This window comes from Ciconia boyciana, chromosome 8, assembly GCF_034638445.1.
Source record: "Ciconia boyciana chromosome 8, ASM3463844v1, whole genome shotgun sequence".
Taxonomy (NCBI): domain Eukaryota; kingdom Metazoa; phylum Chordata; class Aves; order Ciconiiformes; family Ciconiidae; genus Ciconia; species Ciconia boyciana.
Window position 1 is genome coordinate 3,900,346 of NC_132941.1, and position 13,981 is coordinate 3,914,326.

A 13,981-nucleotide genomic window follows, 5' to 3' on the forward strand; every position below is an offset into this window, starting at 1 on the left:
TACCTTTAAGGGGGTGAGACTGAGGAGGGAACCAAGGACGGAGGAGAAAGGCCTGGCTGGGGGGAGTCGCAGGACTCCCCCTGCTCCCCGTCAAGGCGCAGCGGCCGCGGGACCCTCTGAGGCGGCACGGCCTGGGCCTGCCCCGCATCGGGCTGCCGCCGGAGCCCGGGGGAGGTGGGGGAGGTGGGGGAGCAGAAGCTGCCCGGGCTGGGGCAGGGGGAAGCCGCCGCCGCCGCCCCGCTCCTGTCAGCTCGGGGAGGAGGCGGTGAGGAGAGGGCGGGCCGCGGGGCGGTCCTGCCCCTCGCTGCCTCGGCGCTCGGCCGGTCGGCCTGGCCCGGCTCGGCTCGGCGCTCGGCGAGTCGGCCTGGCTCGGCGCGGCCTGGCGGCGGTGCGGAGCGGGCGGGCGGCGCGGCGGGGCCCGGCGGGATGGTGAAGCTCACGGCGGAGCTGATCGAGCAGGCGGCGCAGTACACCAACGCCGTCCGCGACCGCGAGCTCGACCTGCGCGGTGCGCGGGCTCGGCGGGGCTCTGACGGGGGGGCCTGTGCCGGGAGGGCAGCTTACAGCCGGGGGAGGGGTGGTGCGGCCTGTGCCGCCATGGGGCCTGCGAGGGGGGGGAGGGTTGGGGCCTGGGGGGCTGTGACGGGGCCTGGGGGCCTGTGATGGGGCCTGGGGCCTGCAACGGGAGGAGGCGCTGCAGCAGGGCGGGGAAAGCTGGGGGAGGTTGCTGGAGGGGCCTACAATGGCCGGGGGCGTGGGAGGGGGGTTAAAGAGGCTCCAGTGGCGGGGGAACTTGGGGTGGGGGAATGGAAGGAGAATTTGGGGGAAATGTCGGAGGAACCTGTAGCAGTGGGGGTGGGACACACGAGGGATGTGCCAGAAAGGTGGGTTTAGGCTGAGGGGATCCATAGTCAGAGGTTGGAGGGGGTTGGGGTGTTTGCTGAGGGCGAGGAAGAGGCTTTGAAAGGGCTGCGGGGGCTGTTGGCTTTGGAGGTGGAGAGTTTGGTCTCTGTGTGCTGTGGAGGAGAGTTGTTCTGGAGGTGTTTTGACTGAGACTATCTGCATCCTCGGTCCATCCAGATATGTCCCCTACACGCTCTGTTTCTTGCTTTGTTCTGCTCTCCTGTGGGCACCACCTAATTCTTGTCTTGAACTCTCTCCCCAGGCTATAAAATCCCTGTAATTGAGAACTTGGGTGCCACTCTGGACCAGTTTGACGCAATTGATTTCTCTGACAATGAGATCCGTAAACTGGATGGGTTCCCTCTGTTGAGAAGGCTGAAAACTCTTCTGATGAATAACAATAGGATTTGGTAAGCGGTTGTATTTTGGCCAGATGGGACCCTGGGGCAGAGGAAAATGCTCTTGGGAGAGAAGAGTGTGTGTGTCTTTCAGTGCTGGGTAGGTGTAGAAGGGTTTTATGGAAAAAAAAATCAGCCGTGAGTACTGTATAAGCCCTCTTCAAGTTGCCTGCTTCATTCAGTGCGAAAGTCAGTGTTCGTTTTTCAGACAGGACAATGAGATGCAGAGTTTGGAATTTGGCTGAAACTTTGGATTTCATTTATCATCCCGATAAAGACAAGAAAATGGGGATACCTGCAAGTGAAAGAACATAAATGTCATATTGCATCCAGTTACAGCGACGGCTGGTATTTATTGCCAGCTTTATTAGAAAAAGTATCGTAGGGGATGGTAACCCAAACTTCTGCCAGTGTCAGACTGGGTTGTTTTACAGGGAGATCCTCTATGTTACTGTATTTCTGTATGTCTTTTCACCATTGCTAGTTTCTGGTCTAAGTTAAACCTTTGGTTTTTGTTGTTCTTTAGTCGGATTGGTGAAAACCTTGAACAGGCTCTGCCCAGCCTGACGGAGCTCATTCTTACCAACAACAACATTGCAGAATTGGTAAGCTATCAACACAGGATAAATCTAAGCAAGCTTACATTTGTGTTTGTCGTCTTTCTAATTAATCTTTTTCCTGAGAGTAGCTGCTTTTGGTAATAGTTGGTACTACTCATTTTTCTAATTAGCCTTTTTTGTTGTTCTTTAGAGTAATATCATATGATTTGGGTAGTAGTTAACAGTGTACATATTTTAATGAATATAATTTGCAGCATGCAGTGGAACAGCAGTCCACAAAGTCCTAGTGATTTTCCTGTTAAACTAATTGCAGTAATTCTGATTGGTCTCTAAAATAGATACGAGTTCAGGAACTTTGTTTTCAAATGTTTGATTCTTACTAAATGGACTTACAATTTCTTACTGTGTTCCCATTACATAGGGTGAACTGGATCCGTTATCAACTATTAAATCATTGACTTACCTGAGGTATGTAACCTTGAAAAGAAAAGCTACTCTTTCTCTGCTGTTTGAACTCTGCTGCTGGCCTGGCTCTTTGCTTTGATTTGGAGTGCTCTGCTTTTTATGAGCTGTGACAGATTCTTTATCCTTAAAAACTGTATTGATAAACAACGTTTTCCACTGTGCTTCAGAAATACCTGGTATTTAATGGGTGAGGCTTTGTATTACTGACAGACTGTTGGATCAATGAGATGTAACATCTCTAAATCAACATGCAAGCATTGAAGTAACCTTAACCCTTAAGAAACTAAAAACTAAAGATTTAAACTGTTGTTACAAAATATTTTAAAATACATGTAAGCAATGACTTTTCAATAATGTCGCATTCGGTGCGAGGGACAAAAAAAGAAAAGCAATTTGTCCCATGATTTTTTTGGTTGATCAGTGTCCAGGTAGGAAATGTGATGGTTTAGTTATTTGGGGGTTTTTTAAATATTTTGAGGTTGTTCTTTATGTTCTTAATCAATAAAATCTACTTAATTGATAAAATACTTTAAAGTGCAAGTTTTTACTATAGTTTTCATAATATCAAAGAACACTGTCATTAGGCTTATTTAATGGTGATGTTTGTTGTCTGTTACAGCAGAAGGTACATTCATGCATTTGAAGTATATTAATGTATTTCAATACAGGTGTTTTTAAAAATATTTTACATTAAGAACCTCTTTATAACCTTTATTTACTTTGTAGCATTTTAAGGAATCCTGTAACAAATAAGAAGCATTACAGATTGTATGTAATCCACAAAGTTCCCCAGGTCAGAGTGCTGGATTTTCAAAAAGTGAAACTCAAAGTAAGTCTGCTTTCTTCTGATTCAGCCCAAGAGGAATACCTTTTTTTTTTCTTGTTACATTCTTGAAAATTCAGCGGTAACAGTGAGCTTTTTTCCATAGTTGTAAATTTAATCGAAACTATGTATCATAAGTGGCTCTAAAACATGCTCTTTGTTTTCTTTCATGGTTTCATTATGTTAAGGATATAGTCTGTTTAATTATGTTTAATTAAGTTTTACTACCTTTGTTTGTTTAGTCTGATTCTTTTCTGGCCCTCTGGTGTTGGTAGAAAGACAGACCTCTAGAGAAATAAATGAGCAATTGCAACAGAGCTTTCAGTGAAGATGCAGGGTGGGAAAGAGTTCTTACTTTTAAGAGCACTAGGTTGATACGTCTCGAGTCTGAGCGTTTGGGCAATGTTTATGTGCTTGTTCTTAAATCTGGTCTCCACGTACCAATGTTCACTGATGAAGATGAGCCAAAGCGTCTTTCTTTGCAAAGACAGAAGCTTTGCAAAATGCAATGTTCTTAAATTAACTTTGTGTGTGTGGTATCGCTGTAGGAGCGACAGGAGGCAGAGAAAATGTTCAAGGGCAAACGGGGTGCACAGCTTGCAAAGGATATTGCCAGGAGAACAAAAACGTAAGATAAAAAAACCAAATTTACACTGGCATTCTCCTTCAGAAACACCACTTTCTTTGTGTGCGGTATTAGGCAGTAAACTGAAATATCAGCTGCTGGCAGGATGTCTTAAAAGCTTTGGTAGCCACAAGTGCCTTGTCCAAGCATCCCGATTTTTGGATGGTGGTGAATACATCTCAGAAATATTTTTGAAAGACAGATATGGTCAGGGTGGATTGATTTAAGTCAACAAGTAGGAAACCTTAATTTTATTTTTTCTTTTTGTTATTTAGCTACAGAGAGGTGGCCATTGTTTATTTTGGTTTTGTTTTGTTTTGGTTTTTTTTCCTCCAGATAATTGGTAACTAACATTTTTTGTTTTGCCAGGGAATATAAACTGTAAAATCTGCTGTAGGTAGGAGGATAAATGCACATGAAAATCTTTCGTTAAGCTATTACAAATATATGCTTATTTAGTTTAATTCTTAAGTGGTACATCATATGTTTTGTTTAATCTTTCATCAGGCTGTTTGGAAACCAGAATTTGGATCATGTATAGCAACGGCATTTCCAAATTCAGAGTTAAATAAAAAAAGATCTTTAACGTACTTAGCATTTAAAACTATAAGAGATGGACTCTAGCTTATGAGTAGACAAGGGTTCAGGTCCGTGATGGTTTTAGAACAAGTAGTTGATTGAACTAAATAGCTCAATAAACAGACATGAAGAAAATCTTTCTATAGCAGCGCTCTGATGCTGGGTCAGCACTTCAGGAAATTCTTTCCAGCTGATTACTCAGTAACATCCATTTTTGCAGACTACAGATCTTTTTTTTTCTTAAAGCAGCAGCAGATAACCTTTTTCTTTTGAGTGTTAAGATTACATCCAGTCTAGTGTAGGCTTTAATATAGGCTGTGATAGTATCTTATTAGACATATGAGAACAGGAAACCGAATTTCAGCTACTCTGTTTATCCACCCTTCTTTTGTAATTGCAACAGACCACCTGAGTGTTCAACAACATCCAAATCGAAGAGCTTTTGTCAACTGCTTAATTTATAAAGTTAAGGTCTGCCCTCTCTTTATGAGGAGATGAAAAGGTGGGGGGGGGGAATGGGACAGGGAGGACAAGTTGCTGGTGTTTCTGAAGGAGGCAATTCTTCACTGTATCAGTTTGTTAACGAAGATAAGATACTACACTTGATTGAATGAAATGCTTCCAAACCTAGTTTGGAAGTTAGAGAAGCACATACTCTTCAAAGGGTGTAATGGATCTTTGTTTTTCCTTTGAAGCTTCAATCCAGGTGCTGGTCTGCCAACTGACAAAAAGAAAGCTGGGCCCTCCCCGGGGGATGTTGAGGCAATTAAGGTAAATATGTCAGGACAGCACATGTGGGCAAAAGTGGAGGAGAAAAACTGTTGTGGATCCAAACTGAACAAATGTTTCCTTCTTTCTGGCAACCCCTGACTGTTCAGACGAGTAGAGCAGTGCGTTCTAACTTTGGTTTAGGTGCTTTTTGTGTAATTTTTTTTCTTCTGTTGTGACATACCTGCTTTTTGAGAACTTAAATGAAACTTTGGTCTGAGCTTGGAGCTCTCCCAGGATAGAGCAGCTTGTTTAATAGGGGGGGAAGTAAGACTGTGCTTTGTCATTTGTAGAACTTTCGAGAACTGGAATCTTGTAGAACTTTCTATAGAAGCTTACATTCACTTAAGTGGAAAAAAAAATCTTGTTCTTATGTTTATTCTAATCAGACTGAGATACTGTATGTGACGATTCATCATGTTCTTTTGTCTGTTTTTTAGACTGCTATAGCAAATGCCACGACTTTGGCTGAAGTGGAGCGACTGAAAGGCTTACTACAGGCCGGTCAGATTCCTGGCAGAGAACGAAAATCAGGTTGCTCTACACTTCTATTTTGTTTCCCAAACAGAATCTACCTCTCTTCATGCTTCCTGATGCTTTATGTGACCTCAGTAGGGAGTTACGTGGGAAGGGCCAAACAGTTAGGGAGTTGAAAAAAACTGCTTAAAATGAGTGTAACTTTATGGTCGGCAGAATTGAGGATTGCATCCGTGGGCTGATTGCAGAGTCTCGTTAGCCACCTGGCCTCTGGAGCGCAGTTCAGGGCTGTTACACCTGGACTCCCTCGAGAGCAAGGTGCTGAATGCTAGCCCTAAGTGCTTCCCTGTATTGGCTAACTCCAAAAAGTTCATCACAGTTACTTTAAAAAATGAGATTAATTATATTTAATATATCTGGACTCTTGTTCTGAGCACTAGTGCCGCAGGTGGGGGTACAGGAATGTCTCTGATCTCTTAGAGGTCTCCGCATGGACAAATCTCAACTGCAGACTGGCAATATTACCTCTCTTCTGTATATTAGAGCTATGTAGATTTTTTTTTTTTCTGTAGTGGTTTTTAATGCACGTTATTACTGCGCCTCTTCAGAGGGCTGAAAATTCACATTGCCCCAGTGGGAAAGAGAACTAACGTTTGCAGCAACCGCCCTGAAGCTCTGACATGTCCTTCCAGGTCCGTCGGAGGACGCTGAAGAAGAAATGGAGGAAGACACCGTTCCCAACGGGTCCTGAGCCCAGGCTGTGCCCGAGGTCCACGCTTCTGCCCCCCCAGCCCTGCCCTGTCGACGCGCGTTCTCCCTGCAGGGGGGCTCGGGCCGGCCCCGCCGCGGGCAGCCGCCCCCCCGTACCCTGCCCTCGCGCCTTTCGGCGTTCAATAAACGGACGTTTCTTTTTCTCCCCTTGGTGCGGCGTCCCCCTCCCCCGCCGAGGGCCGGGCCGCCGGCGCAGCGGGGCAGGGCCGGCCGCGGCTGTGGGACGGGACGGCCATGGCGGCGGGAGGGGGAGGAGCCCTTCTGCGCACCCTGATTGGCTCCTGTGCGCCCTTCCCCTCGTCTCTCATTGGCCGGCATAGCCATGATGTCACCCTCTTTCCTCGCTGCTGCATTCCCATTGGCCTGCGAGGGGAAGCCTCGCTTCCTGGTTGGTTCTCTGGCCCCCAGGTGGTGGAGGACGAGGAGGGCGGTGATTGGCGCAGCCGGCGGGCGCGCGGGGCGGCTCCCGGACGTGAGGCGGCGGCGGCGGCGGGGGGCGATGGAGCTGGGGGGCGGCGGCGGGCCCGCGGCGGGCTCTGGCCAGGCGGCGCTGGCGCGGGGGGGCCTCGAGTTCCTGCAGCACACGGGTGAGGGGCCGCCGGGGCGGGGCGCGTCCCGGGCTGAGGGAGGGAGGGAGGGAGGGAGGGAGGGAGCCTGTGGTGGCGGGGCCTGTGGTGGCGGGGCCGCGGAGGGCCCAGTGGCCTCGCCTGCCCGCTGAGGAGAGGAGCCGGCTGCTGGGCGGGCGTCCTCCCCCTTCTCGCCTCCTGGCTGGGCGGGCTCCTTCCCCGCTGCCCGCTCTCACCTACGCCTTGTCCCCGTCCCAGTGGGCTCCCTGCTGTCCAGCTATGGCTGGTACATCCTCTTGGCCGCTGTCGCCATCTATCTCCTCATCCAGAAGATATCCCAGAGCCTGGCGGCCAGGCCGAGCAGCCGGCCGGGAGCAGCTGACGCAGCCGTGGGTGAGTAAAGCTTTGCTTGCTCTTTAGAGCTGTTTAGGGCGGTGCTTGTGCCTCTTCTAGGTTCCTGCTAGCGCTCCGCGTGTCTGACAGCTGCTCACATCCACACACACAGAGTCTTTATTTAATAACAACCAAAAAGAGGTTCAGTTCGGAGGGATTTTAACGGTGAGCGATACTCAGGATAACTGTTTAGGCCCACGGAAGTGAACAGACCGTGTTACCGAAGAGCTCGCTGGGGAAAGGTTGGATCAAGAGAAGTGTTTTTAAAAGGTTGTGTCGAGGAAGGATTGTGTCCCACAGTAACGTGGTTGGGAGTGAAGGAGCAGGGCGTTGCAGAACAAAGGAATAGCTGGTCTTTGATAGCGCAGGAGCTGAGAGAATGGTGGTTAAAATTAGTTGTGGTCAGTTATCAAATAACTTTTAGACTTATCAAAAAAACCCAAAACATCCAAATCTAAATACGGGGGAAAAAATCTTTTGATTAATATTCATTCTTTAATAATATTCATCACCTTTTTCTCCTTTCAATTGTTCCTTCACAGTTCCTACTTTGGCAGGATTGTATACATTTGGGGTGTAACTGCCTCTCTGTGTTATCTTCTAAAGCATAGCATAGGTTGTAAGTCTTACAGAGTCCTGATCCTGCCTCATTTGCAGACTTGCTGCCGTAAAGTACAGACTATACTTGTCTATCTGCCAAAACAATAAGTGCTTTGGCTTGTTGACATGGCAGTACATGGGGCCCCAGAAAATATTACTCACATGCCCTTATCCTACTGGTGTTCTTTTGTAATGCTAATTAAATCTTGATTTAATTGCCAAAACTGCCTATAAAGTGCAATTACTGAAAGTACTGAAATTTCTTTTACATTTTCATCATTGGATGGTAGCAAACATATAAGGAGACAAACAAATGTAGAGATGCTTCAGCTACTGGGAAAAAAGAGAGCAAGATTTGCCTTTGTTTGGATAGAATTTTTATTGTGACTTCTCCTAAAGGCCAACCATGAAGAGAGGGGGTTACTCAAGGTAGATTTTCTGAGACTGCCAGTTTTCTCTTGAGATAAGTGTGATGTTTGTAGGTAATTTCTCTGCTGATGGAGCATGTTAAATCTGTCATTGCTTCACTGCCATAATGAAACAAGCAGGACCAATTGCCAGAAGGAGTGGGAGTGAATGTGGGCCTGTTGCCTCATGCTTCTGTGTAAAAGAAGTTCTCTGGGTAAAAATGGAATCCCTGCAAAGCATGGGTGATATTTCTGAAATTATTTGTATCGAACAAATCCTTCAGAAATAGAAGCAAGTATCCTAGAAGTGTGAATTTTAATTTTTTGCGGGTTCATTACATTGGTGTCCTTATTCATTAAAATCCCATTAAAGTAATTGCTCTAAAAATATTAAAATGTTATGAAATTTAAATCGGCATATAAATTACTCTAAAAGGTTAGCTGGAAACTGAACTTGAGCTGTGGGTTTCTGCAAAACAGCTGCAGGGAGAGCTGTGAGCCTTTCCTTATCACAATTCTTTGAGGAGACCATTTAGAATTTATTTTGAATAGCTTTGCTAACTGTTTTAGAACCTGACGTGGTGGTAAGAAGGCAGGAAGCTTTGGCAGCAGCTCGCCTCAGGATGCAAGAGGAGTTGAATGCACAAGCAGAAAGATACAAAGAAAAACAGAGACAGGTAACTCCCTAACTCATAAATTTGTCGTCAAGTACTTTGCCGCTGTTATAGAAAGGTTTATTCCATGCTAGATACCAGAACAGGAGACTCGCTCTCTCTGCTGTAATGTGGGTAGTGGGTTTTTTCTCCCTCCTTTACCTGGACCACTTTTGATACGGTTTGATCCAGGGAGCAGTAACGGGCAGTAGGTATCATGATGGACCTCCAGTGAGGCAAGCACATACTTATATGCTGTGCTGACCTGATGTCTTGATGCTCTTCATTGATTAGAATGATTGAGATGTGTAGTATGCTGCTCCTTCCTGAAGTAATCAATCTCTGTGGCACTTGCTTCTCCGCAAATAATTGTGTGCGTGGGACACTGTGGGCCTGATCTTTTTTTTTTACAGGTGAATCTGTAGCTACAGAAACTTGGTTATATGCACAGTGAATGGCTGGATGGGATTTACTGGTGTTTAGACTAACTGTGCTACTGCATACATGTATTTTCTGTTCTTAATGGCAAATATAAGTTCATAGAAATGTAGCTTAGCATTGCTGTAATTTAATGGTTTGAACTACAGCTTGAGATAATGAGGAATAGCATATTGCTATGTGGGGCAGCGTAGAAAAGTGGATGTGCTCAGCATAGCAATAATATTGCTCATTAATCCCAGCTCTTCTTCTGTTTTTACTTTTGCAGTCAGCTACATTCAGACCTCAGTTTATAGCTGATGCTTCAAGAAATATTGGCGGTTAAAAACGAACGAAAAGTCATATTGTGGAAGAAAATAGCCACTACGTAGAAAATCTAGGTCTAGTGTGCTTGGACTTGAGGAGCTTTGCTTTCTTTGACTGCATGGAGTAGCTACCTTGTTTCCTTTCTGTTTGTTGAGAAGACGGCCGTCTGTCTTAACCATTAATTTATTTGGTTTTGTGGATAAATTGCTTTAGAAGAGAGCTGGGAGAACTGTTGATAATGTATATCGGAATGTAAATATGTAGCTGGCTGTCTTTAATTTGAAAAACACACATTCTTCTGTAGAACCCTACATTGTGCATTAAATTACTATCATATGCAATATTCTATACTCAGTACTTTTTATAAACTCAGGATTTAAGCCTGCCACTTGGTTCTGTTTTACTTTCAAAATGTTTTAAAGCATCAAGTGGTCAAAAGAAGCTGCAAACACAGCCTCTATATATTGAGGAGGGGTGGTTTTTCTGTGGTTGGGAAGATGTGGGTATTTAAAAAAGTAAATGCTTCCATAAGCTCGGAGATACTGCATCAGATAAAGATAGACCCCTTGGTTTTTGGTGGGTCTGTTGGAGCTGTTTCTGTAGCACTGGTGATTCTATTAGTTCTGAAATCTTACTCTTGCATATCCTGGATTTGTTCCTTAGCTTGAAGAAGAGAAGCGAAGGCAGAAGATAGCAATGTGGGAAAGTATGCAAGAAGGAAAAAGCTATAAAGGAAATCTGAAACTGAATCAGGTAACAACTGTGTTGTTAATCAGGTTACAATTATGTTTATGTGATTAGATTAGCTGAAAATCACGTTGATTAAATTCTGAGTAACTTTTGCTTTTGTGAACAGCAAGAAGTAGAATCTGGTGCCTCCAGCTCATCAGCAGTCCCAAAATCTAAACCAAACAAAAAGCCCTTGCGAGGAGGTGGTAAGTATGAAACTTTTAAGATATTCTGAGTTTGAAACAGAGCATTTATCCAGCTGCGTGTGTAGTCATTGTACATATTTTTTCTATTCTTCAAGGAGGAAACAATACGTGCCTTACAAACGAGCTCTTTATCTCTAATCAGTGTGGTCTGCTTTGCACTTTGTACAAAACCTAGCAGGACGTTTCTATGGTGCTTTTCCCTGGGGAAGCAGTGTTCCAGTTTTCTTGTAAATGCTTTTTCCGTAATTTACTGAGATTTTTGCCACTCAAAATTATAGTCTTACAATATTTCTGGGATCCCTCCCCCATTATTGTAAAAGTCTTGTTAAAAATTGTTAAAAAATTTTAATATCTGATCTGTCTTTCGATCACCTGTAGTACTAACTAAATGCAGGAAGATTATATTTTCCTTGGTAATATGTAGATTCAGGAAGATGAAAGACTTCATTAAGCAAAATTTGACCTTATTTATCAGACATCACAATAATGACCTATTGAATATATAAATCCTGCAGATGTATAAACTCTTACTAGCTCTCTCAAATCGCCAGAGGGTCTTACCATTAAAATCACTGTCAATGATTTGATGAAATCATGATAGATGTACTGCTTTCTATGGCCTTACATAGCCCACGTTAGGATCACTACTGTATATCGGCCATGCAGCTAGTCTCCTTTCTCTCCTCTTGGCCAAACAGCCTGTGCCATACCTGCAAGTGCTAATTTGGGTGTAATATTTTAATTACAATTTTCCATAGTAGAGGGGACCATGTAGACAGCCTCAATTGTATCAGACTAAAAGGGAAACCCACTTAGGGTGCAGTGCTGAGTAAGTCACTTGATTAAATGTATGAAACCTGAAGTTTCTTGATTAAACATATTAAACCTCAGTAATAGTTCAGTGCTGAAATTTCTGCTTTGAATATTTTTACTGACAGCTGTTGACAACATCTGAAGGAACTGACCAATTGATTCATCTTACGTTGTTTAATATGAGTGCATTCTAATGTCTAATACTGTCAAAGATCCCTTATAGCTCTTGCACAGGACATTTACCACTATGGGGAATGAGAAATGTGTGGGTAATAGCCGTGCTAAGAACCAGGATCAGGACAGCTGGGCTGAGGCGCCCTTCCAGCTGCTACCTGTCCTAGTTTCATCCTAAGCAACATCTTTGCTTAAGTAACAGATTACAGAATTAGAGGTCTCTGATCTTCTCATGAAGTAGATCAGCATGAAGTGAAAGAACCATCTGCACTGTTCAGCTGCTGAATTAAGCTAGAAAGCAGGACTTGGCTAGTATGAGAAAAACAAACTTCAGAGATGGAGGTGATGCTTGAAGTTTCAGTGGAACAGATTGCTTTGAAACCTGCTTGGTTAGCAAGGCTGCTATGTTTTCGGTTGTCTTTTTCTTTGCCTTGTACAGAACAAATTGAGGATGTTTGCCAAGTCGTATCTTTCTGAGTATGAACTCGTAAAATGAAGTTGCCTATAGTTACGGCATTAGGACGTTCAACTAAAGTATCTGCTTGCCTTAATGCATATACTTGCCTTTTCAAAGTCTTTACAAAAATCTTACAGTGGTAATGAGTGGATCCACCTTTTGACCTTCAGATAATTCCTTACAGGACTGGAATAAAAGATTATTTTAAGTCCCAAACCATTAGGGCTCTTGGAGAACAGATACACTCTTACAGAGTTTACTGTAAGAGTTACTGTTGCTGCTCTGTTTACTCTGCAGAGCAGCATTAAAGCTTTAGTGCAGACTTAGAGAAATTAAATGGTAATTAATTTCAATTTAATTTAATCCAAATTGATCAAATTAAAACACGAGTGTTTTGCAATGGCTTTTACACTACAAAAATAAACCATCTCAAGTCTGGATATTTTCTCTGCTTTCATTTTCCTTAAAATGCTGCCTATGTAGTAAGTATTAAACAAGGTGCAAATCATTGTGAGATTTATTTTTTGTGTTCCTTGTGTGTTGGTGAAGGCCTGTTGAGAACAACTATTAATATGGTGGATTTCTCCTCTGTGCTTCTAGGCTATAACCCCCTGTCTGGAGAAGGAGGCGGAACTTGCTCTTGGAGACCAGGCAGGAGAGGCCCGTCAGCAGGTGGATGAGGCTAACCTCCCTAGTGTCTCATGTCACTAGCAGGCTTGATCTTACCCACTGTCTAACTGCCTACAGTTTGCATGTCACAGCGACTCCTTTGGGATTGGGCTTAGTGCAGGTCTTAACTTGAAAGCAGATTTACACCATTTCCAAATAGTAACGCAGAAGCTGATACTACACAAGAAAAATACCTGATCCTCTTAGAGAGGATGAAGAAAGAAACAATTTCAGTGTAATCAGTTAATTTTCACTCTTCTGTAGAGAGGAAGCGTAGTCTCCAGCCAAGGTGAATCACCTGGGATTGTGAGATCTGGGTTCTGTGGCTGGCTATTCAAAAGACTGGCCTCAGGCAAACTTAATTATCTAGGCTCAGTTTACCACTGTAAAATGAGGATATCTACCATCCTCAGACATGTGTTACCAGATTTACTGTGTTTGGCTGGAAGGTACTTCAGAGGGGAGGAATATTGTCATTGGCAGATACAATGAATTGTATTGTATTGAATTATAGGAGGAGGGACTTTCAGAAAAAACAGAACTGACAAATGCCAGGGATTTGCACTGCAGGCCAGTTATTGCAGAAGAGTCTCTGTGACAAGCTACCTTGAATGATGTTTTCCTTATAAATGGTAAACAAACCAGTGAGGATTACTGATGCTAGACAGCAGATGGGGGGGTTCTTGCTATTCCTTTATTCCTTTTTTTTTTTTTAATTTCAACTGCTTTGTAAAAACAAAATACTATTCATATTAAATATAATTGCAAACAAATCATAAATCTAGTATTTACAATCTTGTGGTTTTCTACAGCATCTTTTTTATATAGAAAGCATATGTTCTAGTGCAATAAATGTGTATAAAGCAAGATGAGACATCAAATGAAATGATTTTCATTTGACTACCTCCATAAACAAAAGGGTTTTTTCAGCTGTTCTTTTTGGCTTTTAACAGTTTTGTTCTGTTTGGGTGTTCTGTGTTGCAAATCATGACTTCAGAAGAATCACCTTCAGGTTAAGACCAAATCAAGTTTTCCCAAGTTTAAAAAGTGAAACTCCCCGTTCTCTTCCCCACCCCCAGTAAGTGATTCTGAACTTGGATAGACTGCATCACTGGTTGTTAAGCTCTCCAGCTGTGTTTGAACCTAAATCAAGAAAAGATGTAACAAAGGCCTTTGCTGTAATAGAGCAGAGTGGGTTTCT

At 43.7% G+C, this 13,981-nt stretch overlaps 2 protein-coding genes across 2 annotated transcripts; both read left to right on the forward strand.

Annotated features, from left to right (window-relative positions):
- The first annotated feature begins 344 nt into the window (after positions 1 to 344).
- On the forward strand, positions 345 to 6,512 carry SNRPA1 (small nuclear ribonucleoprotein polypeptide A'). Its single transcript, XM_072871137.1, has 9 exons — positions 345 to 508; positions 1,166 to 1,313; positions 1,828 to 1,906; positions 2,283 to 2,329; positions 3,053 to 3,155; positions 3,698 to 3,777; positions 5,049 to 5,124; positions 5,562 to 5,655; positions 6,291 to 6,512. The coding sequence occupies exons 1-9, from the start codon at positions 427 to 429 to the stop codon at positions 6,347 to 6,349; spliced, it is 768 nt and encodes a 255-aa protein (XP_072727238.1). The 5' UTR covers positions 345 to 426; the 3' UTR covers positions 6,350 to 6,512.
- A 294-nt stretch (positions 6,513 to 6,806) lies between these two features.
- Positions 6,807 to 13,376, forward strand: SELENOS (selenoprotein S). Its single transcript, XM_072871138.1, has 6 exons — positions 6,807 to 6,956; positions 7,194 to 7,328; positions 8,906 to 9,012; positions 10,396 to 10,485; positions 10,589 to 10,667; positions 12,712 to 13,376. Exons 1-6 carry the CDS (start codon positions 6,869 to 6,871, stop codon positions 12,789 to 12,791), a joined length of 579 nt encoding a protein of 192 aa, XP_072727239.1. The 5' UTR covers positions 6,807 to 6,868; the 3' UTR covers positions 12,792 to 13,376.
- Positions 13,377 to 13,981: the final 605 nt, after the last annotated feature.

Excerpts from the sequence above, each read along its gene's own strand:
- SNRPA1 (XM_072871137.1), top strand. The coding sequence starts at position 427 with ATGGTGAAGCTCACGGCGGAGCTGATCGAGCAGGCGGCGCAGTACACC. Across the intron at positions 3,778-5,048 it reads ATTGCCAGGAGAACAAAAAC|CTTCAATCCAGGTGCTGGTC; the intron begins GTAAGATAAAAA and ends TTTCCTTTGAAG. Across the intron at positions 5,125-5,561 it reads GGGATGTTGAGGCAATTAAG|ACTGCTATAGCAAATGCCAC; the intron begins GTAAATATGTCA and ends TCTGTTTTTTAG.
- SELENOS (XM_072871138.1), top strand. The coding sequence starts at position 6,869 with ATGGAGCTGGGGGGCGGCGGCGGGCCCGCGGCGGGCTCTGGCCAGGCG. Across the intron at positions 7,329-8,905 it reads AGCAGCTGACGCAGCCGTGG|AACCTGACGTGGTGGTAAGA; the intron begins GTGAGTAAAGCT and ends TAACTGTTTTAG. Across the intron at positions 10,486-10,588 it reads GAAATCTGAAACTGAATCAG|CAAGAAGTAGAATCTGGTGC; the intron begins GTAACAACTGTG and ends TTTTGTGAACAG.